The 27,651-nt window shown below is 36.9% G+C and overlaps 1 protein-coding gene across 3 annotated transcripts in view; it reads right to left on the reverse strand.

Moving 5' to 3' along the window:
• CDK14 (cyclin dependent kinase 14) overlaps window positions 1-27,651 on the reverse strand; it is a 563,325-nt gene that overhangs the window by 60,292 nt on the left and 475,382 nt on the right. For all 3 annotated transcript variants that reach the window (XM_081079441.1, XM_081079443.1, XM_081079442.1), the window contains 2 exons: window positions 26,258-26,397; window positions 20,803-20,946 (listed from right to left, as the gene is read on the reverse strand). In XM_081079441.1, coding sequence (XP_080935567.1) covers window positions 20,831-20,946; window positions 26,258-26,397 — 256 coding nt within the window. In that variant the 3' untranslated portion in view covers window positions 20,803-20,830. The remainder of the gene's footprint in view (window positions 1-20,802; window positions 20,947-26,257; window positions 26,398-27,651) is intronic.

A 27,651-nucleotide genomic window follows, 5' to 3' on the forward strand; every position in this document is an offset into this window, starting at 1 on the left:
CAATGGGATTTATAGATGATGTAATACAGAATTGTACACCTGAAATCTATGTAATTTCACTAACAATTGTCACCCCAATAAATAAATAAAAGAATTATCACCAACATAAAAGGGGAAAACTCACCCCCTTTGATGAACAATACAGAAAATATTTCCAGTGGACTTAATGTGAAAGAGAATGCAAATAAAATTTGTGGAAAAATTCCCAATGTCCACTACTTTTCCACCCTTAGGACTGTCGACTCACTATGTCAATCCAGTGGCAGCCACAGATTTAAAGGTTGCATTGATCTTTCTTCACTAACTTAAAAGATCATCTCAAATGCCATCTATTTAAATGTGTGTCCCTTTTCACCTTTCATTTTAGCAAGAGGCTGTAAAAAACACACCTGAAAAAAATAAAAATCTAGCCGTGTTAAACCAATAACAAGGCTTCCAACATATGTATTTCCACCCCAAATCACAAAATAGGCTTTTATAAATTTCTTTCTAGAAAAATAAATAAGAGAAAGTAATGAAAAAGATAAAGCCTTCATACAGAATTGCAGCAATTATATCCCCACAGCTACACTATAACCCAAAACTTTGCAAAGGCTTTGATTACTGAACCATGGCTGAAGTGAATAATTTGCTTTTCACTAAGAAAACAAGCACATTCATTCTTACCACAATGGAGAGAGGCAGTTTTAATTAAACCTTATCAAAAGATGAATAAAGAATAAGCTCAATACCCATTCCACAGAACTCTATTTTCATCTGTTTAGCTTAAGCTTGCCATGTTCATGCAATAATTATCCACTGTCCAAGGAATGCTGGAGTTGTGTTAATGTTGGTAAAGATTTAATTAGCTCAATTATCTGGAGAGTATTGAAGTGAGGCTCAGCATAGCACAGATTTCTTCAGGCTTTATACCTACCTCTGATCCAAATACACGAAACTGAAATCTAAGTGAACAAAAGACTTTTACTTCTACAATTCTACTATTGAAACAGTTCCATACTTCATAATTTTATTACTCCAATTAAAAAAACAAAAAACCCACCACATCAGTTTCGAGAAGGAGAACTCACAAGTGAAGGCTTATCTTGGGGTGTGTGGGGTGTGTGTGTGTGTGTGTGTGTGTGTGTACACAGCGCCTACAGTTAACTTCCTGAATCTGTAAATATCTTCTTAGGAAGCTAATTAAATTTGTCTTTTAAATCAATACTACTACCCGAAGTCCGGTCTTTCTAAAAATTTTCTCTTTTCAGTGGAGCCTATATGGATTACCTTTTTCCTGGAAAACAAGGCATTTACTAAACATTGAAAGTGTAGGAACACAGACAACTGTTTCAATCTGTCAGACACCAGGGACAGACAGTAGGGTTCATTTCAGAAAACAGATTGGCCCCCAGCGGCCTGACCTTCCTGGTGGGAAAGCGAACACAACGCTGTGCTTGACAAGCTCAGCAACAAAGAGGTGTATTCAGGTCCCCCCAATGCAGACACGCTTCTCACAGGCAAAAATGCAAAGCAGGAGAAAGAAATGCACCACTTCCAGCAAAGCAGAATTTACTTAGATCAGAGACAAGCTCTCAACCATAACAAAAATAACGTATTTAAGAAAGTACCAAGCAACATTTTAATCCACTCATTTATAACTTAAGAAAGCTCTTGTCTGGCCATTGACAATGTCTTAGCTTCCAACCTCACCTGTGATCTGCAGTCCCTGGCATTATAACACCAGTGGAAACCCCAAAATATGATTACAGTGATATAATGTTTCCTAATTACCAACGAAGATGTCGTGTCTTTCTCTCAGAAGCTGGCTCATACTCATTTCAAAGTAAGCTTTCTCCTTCTTTTTACATCTTACAGGTTTTGCCTCTATTTTGAAACTCAGGTGGACATTTCCTTGTTTTTTAGGCCCTCAGACAAGAAACAGATTTTTCAGTAGTTACTTTTATTTTGAATTTGTATAGGGTTTTCTATGCAGGTCTCCAAATGAGCCAAAAGTCTAGCAGAAGGATCAACAATAATAAAATAAAATAAAAATGGATGAAGTGATATCCTTAATAAAAATAATCTCTCAAACCAAATTAGTTGCTATGTATAAATACATGCATTTTTTTTCTAACTTCCAAGGACAAGTTTTATTATATATCCTGCTTGATCAGCTAACAAGCAATGTTTAGTTTGTATGTTTTCAATTACTTCCATAATGTGTTAAGATACCATATTTTTTGAAGCATTAAACCCCATGTGGAAGATCATAAATTTAAAAGGCACTCACAACTGCCCACATTATCCTTATAAACAAGTACGCTGCTCTTTTTCAAAACCCAGATTCTATGTTTTTTGCACAGACTTTTCTGAAGTATAAGGATTATGGGTACTTAGGCTCTAACCAACTAGTGAAGTTGAAATGAATTCTGATTTCTGACCTATAAATATTGTGATGATTTACTGTGTATGCAGGTATTTACTGCAGACACACAATCCTCACTATAAATGTGTAAATTATTAGAAAAACATATGGTGAAGAGTAGACCATCATAATTTAGGAAAGAAGGCATAGTTTTGAAAATTGGATGCAGACCACAATCATCAATTCGTGTTACTAGATAAAAGATAAAAGTTGGTCATGTGGTCGGAAAACTTGTACTGCTTAGCAGTCCAAATAATCTAGTTTAATTTTAGACTTAGTTAAACACTTTAATCTCAGAACGTTTGTTAAGGAAATAGGGCAAAATTATCCAAGACAATCAAAAATTGTTTTTTGTTTTTTTTATCTGCCATATTTTGTGGAGCCATCTTTCTTGGGAATTACATTAGGGCCTTCTTTGAGCTGGCAAAGAAAGACAGAAATGTGGGTTGGTTTTACCTGTTTTCTAGTCTGCAAACACTTTCAGGGTACGACTCACTCGGTCTGGCTCGAAAAGACATCCTTGGAACTTCAGAGTATTTTGTTCAAGAACAAAAGGTGCTTAGGTTCAGTTTGCAACACAAGTCATTTCTACCACACAAACTACCTTCTTTTGTGCTGGCAAAGGGGGATACTTTGTGTCTTTTGGGTTTAGAAGCTCTTCAAACAGACAATAGTGTGCAAACATCCCTCAAGAACATAACTTTAGTAGAACAACCTCAAGGCTGAGACCAAGGCTTTGAGAAAGGCCCCTTCAGCAGATTTCCTTCTGCTCTTCACCCTGAACAAAGCCTGCGTGACAATACTGAAATCTCCTCCTTTCTTTGGATTAAACCCCCTTTGCAGGAAAAATATGCAAATGCTATACGTTTCTCTCTCGTCTGAGGCAACTCTCACCCAGCTATCTTTTTTCTGTCTGGCTCACCCGGCAGACTGTCCACTGCCTGACATGGAGACCAGCCTTCCAATTCAACATCTTTCACAGCTCTGACAGTCAGTTCCCTGGGCTTGCCACTGCCTCTAAAAGGGGTGCATTTAGTCGCAATTAACTATTCCCTGCATATTTCCTAAAGTATGGTAATTGTGCTAAAAGCCAACAAGTGAAGCATTCATTCTATTTCTCATTTAAATCTCCTTCCCACCCCCACCCCCAGCAGTCTTCCTCTTTCTGCCTTCTTTTCACCTCTCACTACTGCTCCCCCCACCATACACACTTTTATTTTTTTGGCTCCACCCTGGTAACATTTCATGTAAAGAGATGGAGTGAAGGTGGAAATTGGAAACTATGGAAAAAGAGTTCAAAAAGCAAAGCTTATGGAATGGTGAACTATCTCAAGGAAAATCACAAAGAAAATAGAAGAATTAAAAATGAAACAAATTGTTTTCGTTGGCACAAATATATAAACACATAAAATGAATAATATTTATGTAAAATGGCCACACAATAAGCTGGTTTTGGGTCTCAAATATGTTTGTGTTTTCATATACCTGTATATAATATGAAAACTATATAAATTCATTTTCTGAAGGTGTGTTTTCTTTCCAAAATTTATTTTCACCCTGCATTATAAATGAAAGGCACACACACACAAAAAAGCAGTGATTTGTGTCTCACCAGCCTCTCTTCTTTATCCTTAAGCTGCAGACAACACAGAGATAAGATCAAGAATCTTAATTTCTGACCTCTTGCAAACATTTCAGGTCCTAGCAGATGGGCAGTGGACCACTGAAGATTGTATTATGTTCTTGCACACAGACTAACAGCTACTATGATCAGGAAGGACTTTGGGAATGAACTGAGGTAATAAAGAAATTATTTACTGCGAACACTTCCCATCGGCCAGGAGCTGTTGGAACTATAGTTAAATGGATCAAACTGGAAAACAGTCATGGCTTTCTTGCAATGGCTCCATCCCCTCAACCCACAAAACTACATTGTGTAGTTGGTTTTGACATAGGAAAGGGGGTAATATTCCAATAAAAAAGATTTAAAAAACAGTCTTTGAAAAAGGTATTGAGATAAGCAGTATGTGAAGAATCTGGAGTCCCAAATTCTTATTCTGATGTGACTACTTTAGCTCTATTTGCTTTTGTCTAAGTTATGTTTCTATGCTGTTCTTTAACCATCTGGACACTGCTATCTCTAGTTCAATTTACCAGCATTTCTTAGGAGGAAGAGAAGTACTTAAAATGCTAAATTTTGAAATGCTCTGTGGTTGTAAATAAGTTTCACTGACTTGGCATTCGACTCTTCGTCATACACCACTGTCTAGGGAGAAAAGTCTGGTAATGAGACCACATCAAAGAATTGGGACCCATCCAAAGGGGTTCTGAGGTTGGAATTATAGTGAGAAACTACTATGGCTATAAAACTGTAAATTGACTAACTTTCTAATTATGCAATAAAATTTGTAAAACCATTTTTTCTCTGCTAAACCAGGGATATACCAGTTTAATGCATTTCTTTTGTTATTTTTTCTTACACATAAATTTTATGTGTACAAGCAGAATATTATATTTTTTCACATTATCACATGTGTTTTGCCTTTTTATTTGCCTTTATGACTAGTTTTTAAGACTGCACAATATTCCATCTAGTGTGGTATAATTTAATTTACTTAATAATTAATTCCTCCTAAAAATATTTAAATCGTCTATTCTAAATAATTTATGTTTAATCTGTCACATGTTAGTTGTTCCAACATTTTTTACTTTGTCATCATCATTATCATCTTCAAGTTATTGAGTTACTAACCATTAGGTGGTTTTAAGAAATTGGATAGACACTTTAAAGTCTTCAAATACTTAACAGTTCCTGTATTTATGGAAAAATGGGCATGAAAACTAGAATTAACTCTTATAGAAACTTGAAGTACATAAACATCAGTATGAATTTATTTATGAAAATACTTGTGCACATCCACTGAGTGCTGAGCACATTATAAGTAAGACCATGGAGATACTAAATTCTTTAATATTTCTTTCAACTGCAAAAATTGTCTTACATTTTTATCCCTGGAAAACCAGTTATCTCACTTTTTAGTTGTTGCATTTCCCCTAAATGGTGTCAACATATCTTAATACATAAAATTCTACATATTCACAAAAGTTAAATAAAGGGGATACTTTAGATTTTACAAAAATATATGTGAACAAAGAAGGCATATTCTTTTAACTAAAATAAAGAATTTATGCGTAACTTCTCAAGAAATGCGTTATGTACATGTTGAAAAATGTACAATAGAGGAAGTATACCCATAATAGATTTAGAAAATTTCAGTGCTGGAGGATTAATAGGTTTTCAGCCAAAGAGAAGGGTAAGTGTTAGTTTAATTTCTAATATTCTAACATCATGTTAGATACAAGTGTGAAAGAAATTTTACGCATTTTCTTTACTTACTCTCAAGACATGACCTACCATATCAGAAGTTCAAATGAAATAAAAAATACCACATCTTCTTTTAGGGTTGTTATATAATCCTTAAAGGATCTTCCAGCTTTAAAATGTTTTGATTCTACTGTGACCACCAAGTCATATATATTTCCCCATGGGCAATCACATTAAAATCCATACTCTTTAGCATGGCATTCTAGACCCTTCACAATATAGCTTCAAATCACTTTTTCAGTCCCACCTCTTCTGATTCCCCCATCTCCATGCCTTTTAGCTTTAATAGGCCATTCCCTAAGATGCTACATTTTGTGACATGATTTTGCTTTCAGTGTTTCTTCTGCTTGAAAACACCCTTCTTCTCCTTCATACCCATGGGAATTCTAATTCCTTCTTTTGTTCAAAATCTCTTCCTTTGTGAAATCTTCTCAAACACCTCTGGCAGAATTAATTTTAACCTCATTTATTCTCCCATGTAGATTCATGCAAACTTCTACTGTAGCCTTTATTATCCTGAAATTTAAATGTTCATATCTGTGTTTCTAAATTGTGTCTTGAAATTAAGAAATTGTCTTATTCACCACTGCCTAGAATAACATCAATATAATGGCTGATCAAATATATGTTTCACATGCTGTCAGACATCTTGCTAAATTCTACTACTGATCCTGAGTAAGAGGCTGGCACATCTCAGGATTCTTAACTTAGATACTGTGGACGAAAAAGGGGCCACCTACTAAAACTGACAAGCTGAGGGGAGGCCAGCATGGCAGGCCCTACAAAGTCAAGAGACCGAAATTAACCACATAGGATGGTCTGAACATAAAAATTCCCATATAAAAGCGGGTCATGGCCAGTAGTCACATCCTAGGCCTGTAGCTTCCTTGACAAAGGTCTATCTTTACCGTAAGTGAGCCTGTCTATTGTCATTTTTGCATTTAAAATAACATACCCTTGGAATGTTAGAGTAATCTCTTTTTCTGGACCTTTCAGGGCACAACCCATCTGCACCAGAGCAGGAGACCACAGAACCTCTCATTGTTATCTTGTTCCCCGAATACCACCTCTATGTGCTGTAAATGTTAATTGTGAACTATCCTGTACTCACCAATGTAAAAGAAGTATGTGTTGCTCCATTTTACTTTTTATCCAGTCCTAGAGATTTCCCTGCTTTGCTTTCTCCTGCCTCCTTAATCTGCCACCAATGGATTTCATGTCACCCTCTTTACATCTCCTCCTTTGATTCTAATGTATAAAATAAACTGCATAACTGCCATTCTCTGGAGCATTTTCTTAATCTGCTGAGATTAAGAAATAAACTCATTAAAGTTCTCTACAGCCTTGGACGTTTCTTACGTCGACACCTTTCTTTCCATGACTCTTCTCCTCCATGTCTACCCATTTTTAGCCAGGTGTGAGCCTTGAGAGTAATTTCACTCTTTCCCCTGATTCTGACATCAGGCACCCTGTCCTCAGTTCAGTAACTCATCTTGAATTCCTTCCATTTGATTGAAAACTTGTCCTAGACTTCTTGTTTCTCTGACTTTATTTCTGGGTATTACCTGAGCTTTAAAACCTCACTTGACTTAACTTAGCGATCAAGGTCAACATGACCAATGATAAGTCATATGGATATCATGTACTTCCTGGCATGATGTGATGAGAAGAGTACTTCATCTTGATGGTATTCTTCTCCAAAACCCATCACCCCAGTCTAATCATGAGAAAACATCATAAGGGACATTCTATAAAATACCTGCACAGTACGCTTCAAAAGCATGAAGGTCATGAAGAATAAGAGAAGATTAAGAAACTATTACAGAGGAGATTAAGGAGACATGATGATTAAATGTAATGTGGTACCCTGAATGGGCTCCTGGAACAGAAGAAGAACATAAGTGTGAAAACAGGTGAACTATCAATAAAGTTGTAGTGTAATTAATAGTACGATACTTATATTAATTTCTTAAGTTGATAAATGTACCATGGTTATAAATGTTGTTAATATTAGAAGTCGGGTAAAGGGTAGAGTTCTCTGCACTGGCTTTACAACTTTTCCATAAATATAAAAGTATTTTAAAATAAAGAATTAAAACAAAATAAAACAAAACAAACAGCTCCTTGCAACTCAAAACCCCACAATCCTAATCTGACTGCTACTCATGCTGAGTAGTTATTTTCAATTCTGAAACCCAAAATGCACCCAGATTTCCACAAACTACTGCCTAGTACCTGGGCAGAGAAGGACTCAAGTCACTTCTCCTGAAAGAAGTTGTATTCACACTGAGTCTGATCCAGGTGCTGTATTAAAAGTCCTCCTGAGTCTTATAAACAAGCTATGAAAATTGCCGTATGCATTGTTACATAGTCAGAGTCTTTCCATGCAAGGTCAAACCTAATGCATATAAAAAAGGAAAAGTTACAGCCCAAACGACTAATATGTAGCAAAAATCTTTTCAGACTTGAGCTACTAATCATCAAGGGTATAGTAAATGGCACTCTACTGTAATTTTCAGGTGGTATTTGTGTGAATACAAGAATGGGAATTTTATCCATTGTTCCCTCATAAAAACTGAGATATTCATTAGATGGCTAGAACTAGAATAACTTTATACAGCAAAAAAATTTTTTTAATTAAAAAAATCAGTGAATAGTAATTTATATAAAGGGGAAAATGTTACCAACATAATTTAGCACGTTAGAGTTAATGCGTACATAGCACTAGTGATATAGAGCAGTGGCTCTCACACTTTTGGGTCTTAAGGACTTTGATACTTTAAAAAACTATACAGAAATCCAAAAGAGCTTTTGTTTATATGGATTATAGCTATTGATATTTACTATATTTGTAATTTAAATTGATAACTTAAAATATTTAATTCATTAAAAAAATTTACACATTACGTGTTAACATAAAAATATTGTTTTAATAAAAAGAACTACAAGTATATTTTCCAAACAGAATAAGCGAGAGGGATGGTACTGCTTTACAATTATGCAAATCTTTTTAATGTCAAGGTGAATAGAAGACAGCTGGATTCTTATATCTGCTTCTGCATTCAATCTGTTCTGAATGCAGACATGTGGTTTTGGTTGAAGCAACTGAAGAAAATACTGTTTCTCACAGATATGTAGTTGGAAAGGAAAGATGTATTTTAATAGCCCTTTCAAATAATTGTGGATATGTATTTTTCTGTTATAGTACAACGAAACTCAACAAGTGGTAGTTTCTTAAAGGTTAGTTAGTTGCATTGGGAAATCTGAAGCCATATCAATAAAATCTTTGGTTAATTTAACACCTATTGGTTTTACACTTTTAGTGAATATTTTATCCATACAATGATTTTCTAAATCATGCACTGGTCATTTGGAAAACACCCATTCGATGAGTCATACAGGTCTTTCTAATGTTGACACATTTCACTATATAATATCAAAAAATCCCATTTACTTATATCACCACCCATCTCGCTTGAAAAGTGTTTGGGAAATTGTCAAGTTCACAGTGGCAACTAGTTATCTCAAGCTTCCCCAGACTCTAATTTTCTATTGAAAGCTCTAACCTAATCATTGGCAGCAAATACTATGAGTTGTTTCCCTTGGGTGACAGACTCACTTTTTGTTATTTTTGAGAAAACATCTGCCAAATATCCAAGTTTAAATAACCATCTCTCTCTGTCAGGCAGTCATTCTTTCAAGGGGAACCCATATTTCAGGAAAAAAGGAAAAAGCAGCTAGTTAACCTTACAACTCAAAGACCTGCTCCCAAATGTTTCCTTGATGCTGCCATAGTAATTAGGTCTACAGTGGAGATGATTTATGTAAACTTCCCATTTAGTCACACTGTATATTAACAAGTCATTTACTCAAAGGAAGATATTTAACAAAATTAAAAATTTTTACCTCTTCATGAAGGACATTATTAAGTGAAATCGGCCTTTAAAAACAATTACCATTGTGAGGTGGTATAGAAAGCAGTGCCCAGGAATACAGTAAGGAGCCACTGCCCTGACGCATGTTAAGGAGTCGGCAGTGTTACTTACCAGGCGTTTGCACCATTAGCGCAAATGTCCACACAGTGAAAAAGGCAAAGAACATTTTAGTCTTATTATGAAAACCGTTTTGACCCCATGGAGTCTTTGGGGATCCCTAGGGTATATGGGCCATACGTAGAGAACTGCTGCTTATAGAGAACAATGACGATGCCATAGATGCCATTTCTTTGGAACCTAAGGATTTCATCTGAGGGGAACCCACAAATTGGAAGGGGAAACTTTTAACAACAGGATCACTCAATCCATAGAGTTTGGAAAGATTCAACACAGGGAATGATAAACATAAGAAAGTCAGTATGTACCAGATAGTATTTTAGTTAATGGAGAGGGGAGTGAGAAGAATGCAAGATAGTGGAGAGTCTATGATGTCCATGAATGCAGTGCAGATTTTGAAGGCCAAGTTGAGGGCAGGGGACGGAATAAAAGGAGGGCAGTGAGACATGGCACACACAGACCCCTCCATTCATCTCTGGCTTGCCCATCTGAAGAGGTCAGGGCATCTTACTTAAAGCTAGTCTAAAAGTAAGAAATCCACTTGGACACAACTAGACCCAATTTTCTTATTTTTTAAAAAAAATTCTTGACAATGCTTTCTCTCAATATAGTTGATTTATTCATTTTCTAATAAATCTGTCAGTTATCAACAAATTGAGTTACTGTGGAAGAATAAAAAAATCTTAACTTGATGAACCATTTCAAATAGTATTTCATAAATTTTTTTTCAAAGGCCAGTTTCTGGACCACACAATAAAACTCCCAAATGAGGGGATGAGTGAATTCACACTGATGTTTAAATTTTCAGATTTGACAAAACTAATGCAGTATATCTTGACAGCTATATTCAGTAGCTTAATGCTAAGCTTTTTATGCTGAATATAGAACAGAATGAATTCTCCACCAGTGTTTGCACTAGGAGGTTTTAAGATTCCTATTCACTTAAGACAGCAGTCTGAGGCTGCTTGATAAAACAAGCATTGGCTATTGCATAACTGCCTCATAAAATGTCTCAACATTTAAGAGAAAAGAAAAACTCAAGGGAAAGATATTTTGAAAATATATGTTTTAACCAAAACCTGGATGCTAAAGTAAACATCCTTTAGTGTTCAGCCAGAAAGCCTTGCAGCTGTGGCATTTGTGACTTGAAATAACAAATGAAGATCCCCATGTAAAAGATGAACGATATCATAAAAGTTTTTTTTATCAAAAGGAAAAACATTTTCTGATGGACTTTCTGTAGAAAAAAAGGCTGTATGTACACTAAAGCCCATTAATACATTGTGAAAATCCTGGAACCTTTAAATTTGAAGTTTAGTTTGAGTCCATACTAGGCTATACTGTTTTCTGTTTTGTCACTACTTTCTCCTTTTACAAACTGCAAATTAATATTTCCTACAAGGACATCTTTGTAGCTTATTTTTGTTTGTAAATATGTCTACTGTAAGCTGCTGACTTTAGCGTAAAATATCAAATTCTAGGTGAACTGACAACAGGCAGTAATGACATTGGAGAGCTTTCCCTTTTTAAAAACAGACTAAAATTGTAACATTGTACCAATATATGGTACAGTCATATTCTAAAATATACAAATACATTTTAACATGGATGAGACCTAGATCTCACAAAGAGCAAATACTCTCCTCTATAAATGATATTAAGTAAGAACTGGGAGGCCACATTTGGTTTGTACAGGACAGCTACCCACAGCCCTGTTATAATTCAGAATGCAACTGAGCTAGTCTTCCACACCAGCAGAGGAAAAAAAAAATCCGTCTTATTTTCTAAAGTTGCCCATCTCTATCCATTTCTGTCAAATTGCCACAATCGCCCAGATAAAACATTTGAGAGTATGTCAGCTTTAATTAATGTAACATGACCCGATCATTTCCACAGTTAAGAATAAAGAAGTTTGATTTCTTTAAATCCAAAGCTCAACCTGGAGATTATGCTAAGTGGCTTCATTCATAGTCCATGCTCCTCTGCTCATGTCAGAAGGACAGCATTTGTCCCCTCTAGTGATAAACAAATTATACATGAAATCAATTCCACTTCACAATCATTTTCCCTATTGGGTATTATCTTTCCTTCTCTGCTCCCTCCAGTTAAGCCCGTATCCTGTAACTTGCTAATGAGCTGGGGGCTTTCTGTTCCAGGTGGCACCCCCTGCCTGGAAGTCATGACATTTCCCATTTCGAATGCTGCTGGCATTTTTCGACAGCTCCTGCTAACTAGCCTTTTTGACCTGCACGAAGAGGAGCTCATCTGATCGAATCCTCTAACCTGCCAATCATTCCAGCAAATGATCTTCACAGTCACTCCCACGGCAGGAATGGGAAAAAAAAAGAAAAAAAAGAAACACGAGTGAGAGAATGAAGGAGTAGGCAAGCGGCTGCCTCTGCAGCTACCTAATGAGAATACTTTAAGTCTCTGAGGCAGCTGAAACACTGAAAAACTGGTGGGAAAATTAGGACACAACTGCATGCCTGGCTCTGTAATTACTGATTTCTCTCCATCCTGAGATCATTTTGAGAGCAACACCTCTGAGATGTGCCAGGTTCTAAAGAACACAAGAACAGCCTACCTGACGTAGAGAAAATAGAATTTATTTCTCCTGCCACTATCAAGATGCAAGTCTCATAATCCCACTCTGTCGAATAGCATCCTTTGCAGAATTAATTACGTGCTATACGCTTGTTAAGTGTGCATTTGTAAATCATGTTTGCCACACTGAAGAAAAGATCTCCCCACCCTCTCCAGGCCTATTTTAAATGTTACCATTATTTAGGGGTGTTGATTTTTACACATTTACATAGAAACAAACAGGTATGGTGGAAGTTGGCATTGGGCTCAAGGAAGACTTAACACGGACAACATAGGATAATCTGGGCATTCTTAATGAATGGAGATAAAATATTTTTTTCTTCTAGCTTTTTCTTGCCTGTGCACTATCAGTTTATTTAGTGGGTTCCAGCCCACAAAATAACACAATAACTTTAGGAAGAAAGAGCTGGTACACAGATCTTTGACAATGGTTCACAACTCTAGATGTCTTAATATAAAGTAGACTTGTTGACCAAGGAATGATACAATATAATTAATCATTACACCATTGTATGTTAATAATATAAAATAAATACTGTACATGATTTAATTGCACATGATAATCACCGATCTTTCCTCCTTTATAGTAATTAGGCCAATAGCCCCACTTACAGTAATTATTATATGTAATTGAGGGCATTTTACTAATTGCATTGAAAATGATAATCCAGAGCTATTAAAAATCCAAGGGCACTATACATAATGCAAACTACATTAAAAGAATGGCGATAATTTAAAGGGAAAAAATTCACCCAAGTATGGAAGTTAACAGCACAGTATTTGATTCTATGACTGGCATACACGGTGATATTGTGAAATAAATTTCCACCAGTTTCTCAAACATTTGTATTGTTTTTATCCTAGACCTTGTACATTATTTTCTTAGATGGAAAAGTAATCCTTTGACTAATCTATGTTATCCTAACGACTCCAGGACTGTTGATAAATTATTCTATTTGGCTGTGTGAGTACACAGTGTGTGTGTGTGTATGTGTGTGTGTGTGTGTGTGTGTGTGTGTGTTGGTAGAAGAAACAGCTATCCTAAATTCCAAAGGAGACTTGGTAAATTATTCATTTGCACAACTGATTTGATGTTCTTAAAAGCTTTATTCATAGAAGCATCTCTGAGTATTGCAAACATTTTGTTAAATACACTTGTAATAATTTAGCTAAAATGTTTAACTTTGTTAGACTTGCAATACATTTGGGTTGTGGTTTTCATTACATTTGCTATCTGTCTAGAATTTTAATGTGTCTAAAGACCTGAATCCCTGGCTTTTGTCCCAGAGCCCCAGTGTCTACCCCTCCCTGATCCCACTCCCATTTCTACCCAGACAAAGATCCCATGTGAGGAATACCTCAGGAGGACTGATGAGCATCTGTGGGACAATGGGAATAGTTTCAAGCTTCTTTTTGCCTTTCCTTCTCGACATTGTCATTTAGACATTGTCCTCCATGCATTCAAATGTCATCCCAGACCATCAGCCCACTTCAACTCAAACAGCCTCCTTTTATGCTCAGACACTTCTTAGAGTATCCGCAGACCACAAAGACTGTCTAGTGGGACTCAGCTGCTATCCTGGTATTAATAATACAATACAGTGCACTTAGGGCATAGACGGTTCCCTCTGTATCCCAAATTCATAAGAATCAACACTAAATGAAAAGGAAAAATCGAGTACCTGACTGATTAGAACTACTTGTTATATGTGACTGCTAACTTCATAATAGTTTGGCTAAGCATTCGAATAATAGATATCTTGCTTACTAGCCACATCACATCCTGTGCCCACTATTTATAAGAAAGCTTCACTAATATTATGCTGCTGGCTAAATGGTCCCTAAGAAATTAATTTGGGTTTTAAAAAGACAGAAGATGGAAGTTGTAGCGCTATCCCTCCACGCCACCTCCCCTTGCCACTTTGAAAGCTCATCTGACCTCAAAACACTGAATCACAAATACATAGACAGTTTTTGAGCATTGTGGACTGATGAATCAATTTGTGGAGCATCAGATGTTTCTTCTTTTTTAGCCATTTTGCTTTTAAAAACTCTCAACCAGAGAAGGAAAAAAAAGGGCAAAAAATTATTAATATTTTTAATTAAAAAACTATCACTCAATTCTTTTTAAGAAAAACACATGGAAATATTTAAAGGCAATGGAGTGTCATGTGAGTTAAAACAATGGTTTAGAAAAACAATGTGTAAATGTGTATGTGCACATATTTGTGTGTGACAGAAACGGGGGGGGGGGGAGAGAGAGAAAGAGAGAGAGAGAGAGAGAGAGAGAGAGAGAGAGAGAGAGAGAGAGAGAGAGAAGAAATGAATGAATGAACATGCTGAAGCAAATGTAGTAAAATGCAAACATTTGGGGTAAGTGAGTAAAGGGTATCAGGAATTCTTTGTACTATTCTTGCACCTTTCCTGCAAATTTGAAATTATGTCAACATATAAAAATTAAATAAATACATAAAATGCACTCTGGATAAAGAAGGATGTATTTGACTTTATTTTCATTCTGCTTTGTGACAATGCCAGGACATAATGAAGCATATTAGATAGTAAAGGCCTTTGCTAACCCACTTCCAGGGGTGGTGGTGATGGTGCAGGGTACAGGTCACAGATGACCCAAAGCAAGGGAGAAGTGGAGAAGCAGAGAAGGGAGAAGGAGGAGAAAAGAGACAAACTTCCTTAGCCTACTAATTCGCATCAGAGTTTAGAGGAGATGATAGACACTCTAGGGTAGAGGGGAAGCTAAGGAAAAGGGGGTGGAGGTACGGTGGGGAAACTAAACAACATTCCAGCCTCTTCTTAATCGGGTGTTCATAATATGCATTATGCATTTGTGGTTTGAAGCACTGTCAATTTCCTGAATAAGATGTACTTTTTAATCTGCAGCAATGTAAGGGTAATGACAAAAACCAGGGATTCTTTCAGATAATACCTTCCAGGAACACTGTTTGTTTCCCCCTCTGCCTGTTATTTCCAGAACTATTGTTGTCAACTACAGGAGACAACAGAAAGAATACGATTGCAGTTGTTTGATAGGAAAAAAATTTGCAGGATCATGCAGAAAAATAACAGTTCTTGCAGAAAAAAAAAAAAAATCAGAAGTATTCCTGCTACTCAAAGAAAGCTAGATCCAACACTCAAATTTCATACATTGTGATAAGTACTAATTGGTATTATTTCCTTTTGTGTCTATAGTTGAGAAAATGCAATATGGCTTAAAAAGACTGTTAGCCAAAAACATCATACAATGAGGACATTGTTCCTCCATTAAAACTGGAGTGTCACCTCTGTACTGGTCTGATGTTTTTCCTTGGTAGTATACAAGCAAGGTACCTTCTGGTTATACTGCCTCTTCACAGAAGCTTCAGAGACTGCTGTGCCCAGAGCCCTCTTCTGGGGGATTCCTTAAGAAAAAGTTGGCCGCCTAGTTTACAGCTCAGCTGACTAGATCAGAGCTCAGCCCCTGACCCAGGCTAGTCAACAGTCAACCAGCAGCTTCTGGGGGTGACAGCCTGGCTCAATGCCTGCTCTCTACTTCTTGACGATGACTAAACCAATCAGAGCTGCTCTGGAGGAGGGTCTAAATCTGAGACAAAAAGCTAAGCAATAGGCTGCCCCCAAAAAAGAGAGACAAAGAGAAATGGCAGTAAGCAGGATTCACGAATAAGCAAAAACAAATCAGCAGAAGCCATGAGGTGAAGAGACAATGAGAGCAGTGTTAGCTGATGTAGAGACAGAAGAGTGAGATGCCATAAAGTCATAACACGGACAGCAATCAATAGGTGGGTGTTTCTCTAGGAGCAGTGACCAGGGAAGAAATGGCGGTTGAGATGGCAGACAAACTAAAGCTCCGGTGGGATTCTGAGGGATGTTCAGTCTTGTGAGGCCTGCCACTTAGACTGTCAACCTATTCTTCTTTCCCCGACAACCTCAACAAAAACCACTATTAACTGAGGAAATCTGATCGTGTCTCCTTCTCCTGAAAGATCCCAACACCCACTTTCTTGGGGTCTCTCCTGTTCCTGTGGCACAGCTCTTTGTCATTCTCAATGCTCTGTGTCTCTCCTTCTCATTTTGCTCCTCTCATTGGAGAGTTTCTCTTCCTCAAACATTTTGAATTTCTCTTCAGTGGCTGTAATCCAGAACTGAAAAATATTTTTGCTAATCGAATCCAGTTTAATTTTCCTGATTCCTCTTTCAAACACCAGGCAGGAGAAACACTCTTCACCGGCACTCTCCAGTAGAATGTTCTATGAGGTTGGACAGGTTCTGTATCTGCCCTGTGCAATACGGTGGCCACTAGTCATATGTGCCTAATGAGCACTTGAAATGTGGTGCTGCTGCTGAGGAAACAAAATTGTAATCAAATTTAATTTTAATTAATTAAAAATTAAATTTAAATAGCCACATGTGGCTAGTGGTTACTCTGTCAGACAGCATGACTCTACTCTCCTTACTCTTCCTTAAAAAAGAGGGAAGGGAAGAGAAGGGATGCATTTTCCTAGTTTGTCTTTATTCAATCCTGACCCAACTAAGTTGATTATTTTACTTCATAAATATACAATTCTTGAATATTTACTGAATATTTCATTATGTGTGGTTCAAAGGCTACCTGTACCAACATCCTTTGGGGTTCTTTAAAGTGCAGATTCATGGACCCCAGGAACCTGGATTTTTAAACCTCCCCAGCGGTTCTGGCGCCCCAGAGAACACCACTCTACTGAATGTTCAAACAGTGATGCCAGAGATCCATAAGCACTAGTGAAGTGTATTCTGTTTGGAGTTTGGTTTTTTAAAAATCTTTACCTTAGTAAATTAAAATTCTGGAGCAATTTATACATTGTACTGTTTACCTGGCAGACTACTTTTAGAAATTATTGCTTGATGACTAAGTCAGGCAGAGAGAGTCTATCATATTTTTTTCATTGCCATATAATACTTAAAGAATGTTGATTAGCAAGGAGAATATGTTACAAGGCAAGGAGAGAGTCACCAAAATATGCATGCATTTAACTTGCACTTGAACCACATACAATTTTTTCATGCACTAGACAGATAGCTGTATATTTATTACAAATTTCATAGGGTCTAAATTTCATACTAGCTAATTCATTGAAAAGAGATGTGCCATACCATTTCAGAGAGCACATACCATTTCAAAAAAATTATAAAACATCTGCCTAAAAGATTAGTGTCCATTCTTATTCCATGTATTCAGCAAAAAGAGAAGTAGAGCGACTGTGTACTTCCTGTCTGTTTAGAATAACTGGAAAATTAAGCTAGGGTTGTTTCGTATCACTGTATGCAAATATAGGTGATACTAATGGATGTGGTATTCAATATAGCTCCTGGTCTTTTCCTTGGGGAAAATCTCTAGGCACATTTAAGGCTCTCGCAGACATTAAGAGTGTCTTACACATCAATGCTGATAAAAAGAGTGGGGACAGTCTATGAAATCTTTAGTCTATTAATATCTTTAGAGGATAACAAAATTCAGGAAGCAGTACTTTGATCATCCAGTGGCACCTATCCCATTTTTAACTTAGGTGCATGTTTTCTTTTCATTTAATTTGTCACAGGACTCTGAAATCAAAATTGCTTTCTGCTGCAAAGAAAAATGCTTCTCATTAGTGTTTCCGCTAAGGCCAGTTTATGCAAATCCAGTATGATTAACTAAATAATGAAGTGACCTAGTATGCAAGTATAAAAGCAATTTGGCATTGAGATATGGGATAAAAATTAGGAATACCATCTACTCAGTCCTCCATCATTTCAAAAAGAATGACCCTATGAAATTTGTAATAAATATACAGCTATCTGTCTAGTGCATGAAAAAGTGATGCATTTTCCACATTTCCCCATGTAACTCTCTAGCGAGATGGTAAAAATGCTAGCCTTAGCCTAGTCTTAGCCTGTCTGGGTCCCCAACTTCTTCCCCTTTACAAAGATTTGGGATATTTGAGGAAATTTCAAGATGCCACATCCTACTCTAAACAATCAATTCATCAACAACAGTACACTCTAGGGAATTCCATGTTTTTCTCAATGACTACCCTTACTAATGGAGTCTTTTTGTTCTAACGTGTCTACAATTTGATATTCAACTATTGTTCAAAATAAGTTCCACTGCACAGGAAGTTTTAGGACAACATGTAGGCTATATTTTATCTGATCTCTAAGATGGCCCCATTTGATTAAAATATAAAACCCACAAAGGTGAGAAGTTAAAATTTCTTTTTCTGCTGACTGAAAACTCTTAGATTCCAGCCTCCCTGCAGCTTTCCTGACAAACAAAAAATTTCGATGTTTTCTCAATACAATGTTGAATCAAGCTGAAGTATTTGGATTTGGAAGAAAACAACAAAAACAATAACAACATTAAAGCTTTAAAAGTTGACGTGAAAAAGATGAAAAACTCATACAGAAAATATTTGTATTTTATCAAATTACTTCTAGAGGAGACGCTTCCACCGTGCAGATATAACCTTAGTTTTAAAAATATACTGAAAAGAAAATACATTTTTTAAAGGCTTCCAAATACTGATGATTGCAGTTCTGAGCATCTTTTAAAATCTCTTTTCAATTAATTTTTGAGACTTGATAGTCAATGCTTCTGTTCTGTGAGCTTGATTTGATTTTACAAGGAGAAGGTGGCCTGAAACATGTTCTAGCAGCTTTGACTGGCCAGGCTCAGGTCAGAGATCTTAAAAGAGCAGAGAAAAGGATACGGCCCTACAAGTGAACTTCAGACTTGCTTGTGCGCATGTGGGTATGAGGAAGCGATGCAAATGAAGTCCACTTTTTGTTTAGTTCTATTGAACTGGTTAAGTGATTTATAAAGCCAGGGTCCCTCATTATGGTAATGAAGTTAAATATTTTAAAAAGTATATGTCACAACCCTGAATTAAAATCATTCTCAGAACCGGGAAGTAACTGGTCAAAAACTCAGCCCCATTCTTTGTCTGACCAATGGAAAATTCTGAATGGGAGTACAAATGCTTCCTGTGGGAGCTGTGCTTCTAGGTAACTTTAGCCAATATTGAGAAAGAACTGGAAGAATGAAGAATCTTACTCTTAAGGACGGAGTGGCAAGTTTACTAGTGACACTTCCTGCCTGGCATTTACATACCATCTTTTACCTGGGAGTCTTTTCTCTCCAATCATTCATAAATCATCACCATACTCCTGAGAAGCCAAAACTGGCCCCCAACGTTGAGTGCATGCAAAAGCTAAATCCAGAAATACCTGAAGCTACTGGCGAATTATCTATAAGACAAGGTGGACAGTTTAATTCGTTCTCTTTGCCAAGCTGCCAATTCAGTCTGTTAATATATTTCAAATTAAGGGAGAGAGGAAGGGGGAGGAGCTCCTGCAGTGCTGCATACATACATCAACCAATTCACCTGAACGATGACCAAATGTCCACATGAGCAAGGAACAAATACGGACAAGCAAATACAAAGCCTTCCCCACAAAAACCTTCTTTCTCTATTTGCTCCTGAGAGTTACGTCACATTGAACGAGAAGATATATATAGAGGCACAAAATTCTAAAAATCCCAGACATTTCTCTCTGGCAATCAAGAGAAACACAGCCTTTCCAGAAGTTGCTGTCCTATGATTGTTTCTGGGCAGCACATGTAATGACTGGGATGGACTGACATGCCTAGATATTGCCTTGTTCAGATTAGGCTTCCTCTCTGCAGAATAGTGGAGGTCAAAGGTATCGAATAAGAAACAAAGAAAAGCTTCACCATGATGAGGTCTGGACCAGGGGCCTGGCAGGAATCAGAAATGGGTGAAGTGGCCTACATGGCAGCTGAGCAAAACCAGGGAGCCTGGGTCCTTTCCAAGGGAGGCAGCCACCATTCAGTCACACACACAAACTTCTGGCAGGAACGTGAGCATGATATTGCCAGAGTGGCTGGTTTTCAAGAAAAGCCAGAAATCTAGACTTGGTATAAAATCTCCCCATTTAAAAATGAGAGCAACTAATTAAAAAAAAAAAATGGTGTGGGCCAAAATAAAGCAGGTCGTTGGCAAGGTTAACCTTTTACCCACCTCAATGAAGAATGTGTGAATAGTTCAAATGATTTGCTTACCACGAAAATGGTTTGCCTCTGACTACACAAATGAAATACAATTTTGGTTAGAATCCAGTCGTGCCTGAAACTATGGAAATGACTGACTGGACTCTGCCTCAGAAGAATCTGTGATGAATGCCATAATGAACACAAGACACTCATAAGATCCTTGGGGGAAAATGAATCTGAAATATTTCATTTAAAAGACCTATTTGATATCTATTCAGTATTACTTTCCAAGTAAAGTAGGTCATCTTACCTGTGCTCTCTTGAGAATGTTGTGCTCATCAGTGCTTGCTATTCGATAGACATTTGCCATAACTATTGTTTTTCCCAAAGGCCCGCATGCTTTCTCCAGATTCTGGTTGCAATCTTACATTTGGGACGGTAAAAATAGAAGACACTGTGAAGAAAATGAACAGTTACATTGATGTATTTATAGATGTATTTATAGTCTTTTTAAAAATCCAGATTGAGATGCAATTCTGGATGTCTAGCATACGGAACAGTAAGTATGGTATGTGTTCGTCTTTGAAATGTCAAGTGGTCACAGCCACATACACATTTACACAGATTTACACACACATGACAAGATAGTCTGCTTTCCTCTCAGAACCACGGCTCAGTTGATGAAAACAACATATTAATATTCTGACCTTTCCTTGTGCCATTCTTTCATTCATTCATTAAAGAAATATTTATTGAGCCCCATGCTGTTCTAGGATTTTTGAATCCTGCAGTGTATAAATCAGAATGAAAAGAAATTCTTGTTCTTGTAGATTTTGTTTGGGGAAAAGAGCTAAAAACAATCAAATATATTAATTACTAGTAAGTGTAATGATGACAGACAAATCATGGATGAGAAATTGGAAGTAGGTCAGTGAAGGCTTCTCTGACAAAGTACATTTTAGCAGAGACCCAAAGGAGGTGAGAGGGCAACCATGCCTTTACCTAGAGGAAGAGGAAGTACAAATGTTAAAGAAGAAACAGTAAGAGCCAACTCTAAGGAGGCAAAAAGAGAAGCAGGCAAAACAGGAGACTATTGTAAAAATACAGGTGAAAACAGACAGTGAGTGACTTGAAACATGGTGAAAGCAGTAGAAGAGTGAGAAGAAATGTGATTCTGGATGTATTTTTGAAAGTTACGCCAACAGGGTCTGTGGAAGAATTGGGTATGAGTGTGACAAAAGGAGTCAAAGATAACTTCCACTAACTGGACAAATGACATTGCTATTTATTGACAAGGGGAAGACTACAAAAGGAACAAGTCTGGCGGAAAAGATCAAGAGTTTAGTTTTTGTAATAGTAAGTTTGAGATGGCTACAAAATGGCCAAATGGAGATGTGGAGTAGTCAGTTGGATATGCAATCTGGAGTCAGAAAAGATGGGCCTAGAGATATTAAATTTGGAAGATGTCAATGTATAAATGATAATTAAATCACAAAACTGGATGAGATCATCTAGGTTCTAAGGAATGAATGCAGACAGAAAGATTTGAGGAGTAAACCCTAGGGCTTTTATCTGGGAGAGGTGCGGCAGATTAGGAGAAATCTACAAAGGAGTCTGAAAAGTAGCGGCAAAAGGTAAACCATGGAAGAGTCCTGTCCTGGAATCCAAGTGAAGGAAGTGTTACTAAGAGGAGATGGTGGTCAGTGGTATTAAATTCTGCTGAAGGATCACGATGAGAGCTGGGGCAAGAACAACGGACAGAGACTTTGAAAACAGTGGTTTTGGAGTCTTGGGCCCAAAGGCCTGGTTCAAAAGGATTCACAAGATAATGGAAGCCTAGCAACTGAAGGCAGCCAAAACATTTGAAACAGGTGCACTTGTTTCATTTTAAAAAAGATGGCTACATTAATGGTCTAACAAAATAATATATAGGACATATTTAGGAATATTTAGGAAAACCCGCAAACATAGCTGGAAGGGTCCTTGAGGATTGTGTTTCTATATGAGAAATCAGAAGTGCACAGAGAATAAGGCACTTGCCAAAGTTGCCCGGCTTGTTATCGATGGAGTTGAAGCCAGATTCTAGGTGGTCTGATTCCCACGTCAGTGCTCGTCACATTGTACCATTTTGTTGGCCTTCTTTTACTGCAGATCTGAGTTTTGTGAATTAGCAAATGAATGTCGTAAAATCAAGGACTCTGTGCTATGAATGTATTTTGTTCATTTATTTTGACAAGGGTAGTTCAGCTTCAATAATTTATGTAACTTGATAGTATACACAGGAGAATGCCCTGTGGTGTATTTGGGAAAAGTAATGAATTTCTTCTCAATCAGCCTTCCATTTACTTCCCTGCAATTAAATCTTTGTGAAGAAGTGGGGCAAGGCTGTTGGGGGGGTTTCAGGACAGGGGGAGAATGACAGGGTGCCACCAGAATCAGCCAGCTTTAACTGCCAGATCCCCAGGTAACTGTACCCTTATTCTTGCTTGATAAATTTATAATTCCTGCCTTGCTGGCACACTAATACATTGCTTCTAAATTTTGGTATTACGTAGGCTGACGAGGTTTTAAAGAATAGTACAAAGAAGAAAGATATTATACTGTTATATGTTCTTCCAAAGCAAATAAGAGTCTGGCATAAGTATACAACTTCATTTTCATATAATCCATGAAGTGACTGCAATACTCTGTGTCACCAAGGCTCTGACAATACTTGATACTCTTTTTACAAGGTCTGATATATTACAGTGGCCAAGAAGGTCCAAGTCCACTTTGAACTTATTTTTGTTCCACTCTCCTTCCTTTAACCTGGTTTTGTTTCCTGCTTGCATACATATATATATTTTTCCCCCTTTGTGGATATTCTTTTAAAAAAGCTATGCACTATCTTTAAGAATGTGAGTGCTATGGACTGACTTTTGTCCCTCCAAAATTCATATGTTGAAGCCTTAACCCGCATTGTGATGGTATTTGAAGATGGGGCTCTCCTGAGGAGATTAGTGGCTTTACGAGAAGAGAAAGAGAGGAAGAGATCTAGATTGTTCTCCTTCTGCCATGTGAGGATACAGTGAGGCGGCTGTCTGTAAGCCAGGAAGAGACTCTCATCAGGAGCCCAATTTGCTAGCACTTTGATCTTGGACTTCCCAGCCTCCAAAACTGTGAAAATAAATGTTTGTTGTTTAAGCTCCCAAGTCTAGGGCATATAGTTATGGCAATCTGAGCAGACGCATGCAGTGAGATTCCTGGAATTGATAAATTTAAATCATGAGTTGGTTGCTAAGACAATCCACTTGTTGGTTCTGCAACTTCTTCAAAGGTGGACCTCCTATCAAATTTCCTTGAAAAGGAAGCACATGAGGGTATTGCTACTGCTACTGCCATTTGCCAGGTGGTAAACTTTTACAAGACTCCATACTAACGGAAAATTGAATTTTAGAATTTCTAAATATAGATTGCAGAATATTAACCTAGATAACCCAGTCACCAATACTAGTCATTTCACCTAAAAGAACTGGTTCCCAGAAGTCTCGGAATTCTTTGTTTTGTAAACATGTTGACAAAGACTACCATGTTGCTAAATGGAAATGGCTGTAGTATTTAATATTGGGATTGTCCTTTCTTGCGACTGAATTTATGCTTCATAATGATTATCTACTAGACACAGAAATAGCATTTCTGTAACTCAAAATTGTTACCAGAGGCATTTAGCAGAATCTTGCTTTAAAAAAATATAATGATTTTTCATCTTTATTCTCCCCCCTTCAAAAGGTTTCACTGCTCCTGATGTTTCACGTTATGCAAAGACGTGTTTCTGCCAATGAATATCGCCTTATGGTTATGCTTCTGCAAATGGCCTGCTGTGAGCTGATAAAGGGATTAATGCAACCAAAATTCTTAATGTGTGAAATTACAAATTAAATTCTCATATTAAAAATACCACCCTGAGGTATTTTTTGTGGTTTTAATTCCCCTCTGGTGTTCTGCATACATTGTGCTTGTTAATGACAGGGACGAGACTGTTTCCGCTGGCAGCCTGCTGCCGAGTGATAATGTGTAGGCATTTCCTTACTGATAGAAACTGGATTGAACCCACGGGCTGATAAACTAAGTGGCAAGTAGGTAATAAGTCCACATTAACAGAAAAGTACTACTACAGAATTCAGAATCCATAGACCATCAAAATCCTGGCTTAAATGCAACCATGGAATCAGATTGGATTGAGATGTCACCAAGGAGGAGTGGATATCAAGTTACAAGTTACACTATAAATGGGAAAACAAACCATATGTTTGAGTCTCATGGGCCATAAACTAATGAGCCCATTTGCATCATTTATTTTTTTCAGCATAGGAAGATGTGTCAGCAATTCATTATGTTTTCCATAGGGATTTCATCTTTACTATTATTTCTTAATGGGGATAGCTGTTGTAATGGTCAGTGGCTAGACTTTTAGAAAAGAAGCAGGGAAGAATAGAAATTAAATATGGGCTGGTAACATACGAGATATTAAAGAAGATTGACTAAACATAGGGGGAGTAATATATCTATAGTCACTTTAGGGTGAAAAAAAGTAATTCAAATCAAATGCAGGATTATCAAAAAAGATTTAGGGTAGGAATACCCAAGTGGAATTGTTATTGAAGACTTAGTTCCAAAATAAAGCGTTATTGTTGTCAAGGAGAATCCGATATTACAATGGAAGGAAAAATCTAAAGTCCAAGAGATTAAAGAAATAACTTTATGTATGTCCATGGTAAGTGATTTATAACCCAAAGATTATAAGCAAATTATAAATATCTATGCATACATGCAGTATATTAATTTTTAAGGCAATCCGAATGAGTATGAGAAGAAGTATCTCCAACTGGTGAGTGGAAAGTACACATCACAATTGGAAAAAAATGTTCTTACTGCAATAGTGTTTTGCAAAATTTCACAAGAATTCTGGTTCACACTTTGGAAGAAAGATGAGAACATCCTGGCCATAAATCCACCCCCAAATATTTAAAATGTAATTGAAAGAGGCTGTATAAATATGAATACTTCTGTAAAAACAAAACAAAAACCCACCCAGGAATGTGTTTTGTTTTAAAAAATTCAGAGAAGTTCTGTCTGTATGACTACCAAGAGCATTTGTAGTTAAAATGAATTACATGTCTTTAGTTCTTATATGTCAATTCAGTGCATTAACCAATTGCCAACTCTGCTCGTCAGCTTACTGCATAGCAGCCCTTTTTAAGGTTATTGTTACAACCAAGATGGTCTCTGAGAATCAAACAGAAATGAATCATTTCTCCTCTGTACTGCAGCCAGTTAATAAGTACTGTATGCCTAAATATGTAAATCATATTTTCCCTTTCCTTTCTGACTGCTCAGATCATTTTTTTGGACACACACATAATCAAATACAAAGGCATGCAGCTGCAGACTGCAAAGCAGAGATAGCAAAAAAGGAATCCATTTTCTTCCTCTGTCTGGTTAAGCTAGCAATCGAATGGCAGGATTCCACTAAATATATACCCACACAACCCCCCTTCTCCTATGTTCTCTTTCTCTCTCTCTCTCTCTCTCTCTCTCTCTCTCTCTCTCTCTCTTTCTCTCTTTCTCCCTCTGCACATATATGTACACACACACACATAATGCACACAAACATAATCTTACACACATGTACATGTAAACATCTTAATCTCTCTAGATGTATGTTACACATAAATGCTAAAATGATGTCTCTGCTTTGATTGGATGTTGCCATTTGTCCTACTCACTATCGGTCAGTTCCCATAGCCGTGGGGGCAGGTCACTAAAATACTCATGGCTCAAGGCAGCTTGGGCCGATAGTCTGTTCTTTGGGGAACATTGTAGGAGCTTGGAGGCCAGATCCTCTGCATGATTCACATAGATGAGCCTGAAAACATAAGCACAAAAGAGAGAAATCAGAAAAACATGAAAAGTCACTAAATAAGACATAAAGCTCACCTAATTTTTCTGGACATATTTATTCCTGGCCCAGAAGACAAGTTAAATTACCTGCTGAAAAAAAACCCAGCCTAATTCACATTGGTTCTTAGATTGTTACTCTTAACTGGTTTTTACTCTTGATGTCTTAGTCTCATTGATTTAAACTATTCTTACTATAAGCAAAGGGTTGATACTTTCAGGCTAGAACTAGGTCCAGAGGTAGAAAATTTCAGACGATAATTTATCAAATAGTTGCCAGAATTTGTTCATAGGATCTATGTACTGCATACACATCTGGATACATTTATAGGAAAATTAATACAAAATAACTAGGAGAATTAAAATAAAACTGCTATTAAATTCTCTAGTTACTAAAGTTACTTTTTCTCTAAGAATTCACATTTTTTTACATTGAAAATACCATTATTGGAATAAGTACACTGTCAAATGTCAACAATCAAAATATTAACATGCAGGTTAACAAAGGGGATATGCTTAAACCATATGGGGCCGAATCAATTCAAGATGACCTTTAAAACAACAGTAGATAGAAAATATCTCAATATAACCAAAAAAGCAGAGAAGTAAAGTTTTCCATGTGGTACAATCCTCAGATGGGTAGCAGACCACACAGTCCAGCTCAGTCTTTCTTTCATTGGAATCTCTTTGTCACTGCTCAGCGCAATCAAACCCAGATAATTAACATAATAATATTATTCCTAATAATGACTTCCATTTATGGATAGTTGAACATGTGTCAAGCACTTTCCTAGGCAACTGTGCACTCTCTCATTTATTCTAGTACAATAAGGTAATCCTGTTCCCACCTAATAGCAGTTGGAAGCTAAGTAGGAGTCAGATAAGGTAGTGGATTGTTCAATGAGCAGATTGAATGAATTCAAGCCTATCCAGAATTATAACTCTCAAATGGTTTGAGGGTGTAAAGTACAGCATAGGGAATATAGTCAGTAGTATTGTAATAACTAGGTATGGTGCCAGATGGGTACTAGACCAGTCAGGGGGATCACTTCATAAGGTATATAAATAGCTAACCACTATGCTGTACACCTGAAACTAATATAACATTGACTATTAACTGTAATTGAAAAAAACCCCTAAATGAAATGGTTTGCATTTGCCATGCTTTTAGTTTGTTTCCAAAGGCTTTTTATCCACGGATTCCTGGGTTTCTGCAACAAAG

This window comes from Rhinolophus hipposideros, assembly GCF_964194185.1.
Source record: "Rhinolophus hipposideros genome assembly, chromosome: 18".
Taxonomy (NCBI): domain Eukaryota; kingdom Metazoa; phylum Chordata; class Mammalia; order Chiroptera; family Rhinolophidae; genus Rhinolophus; species Rhinolophus hipposideros.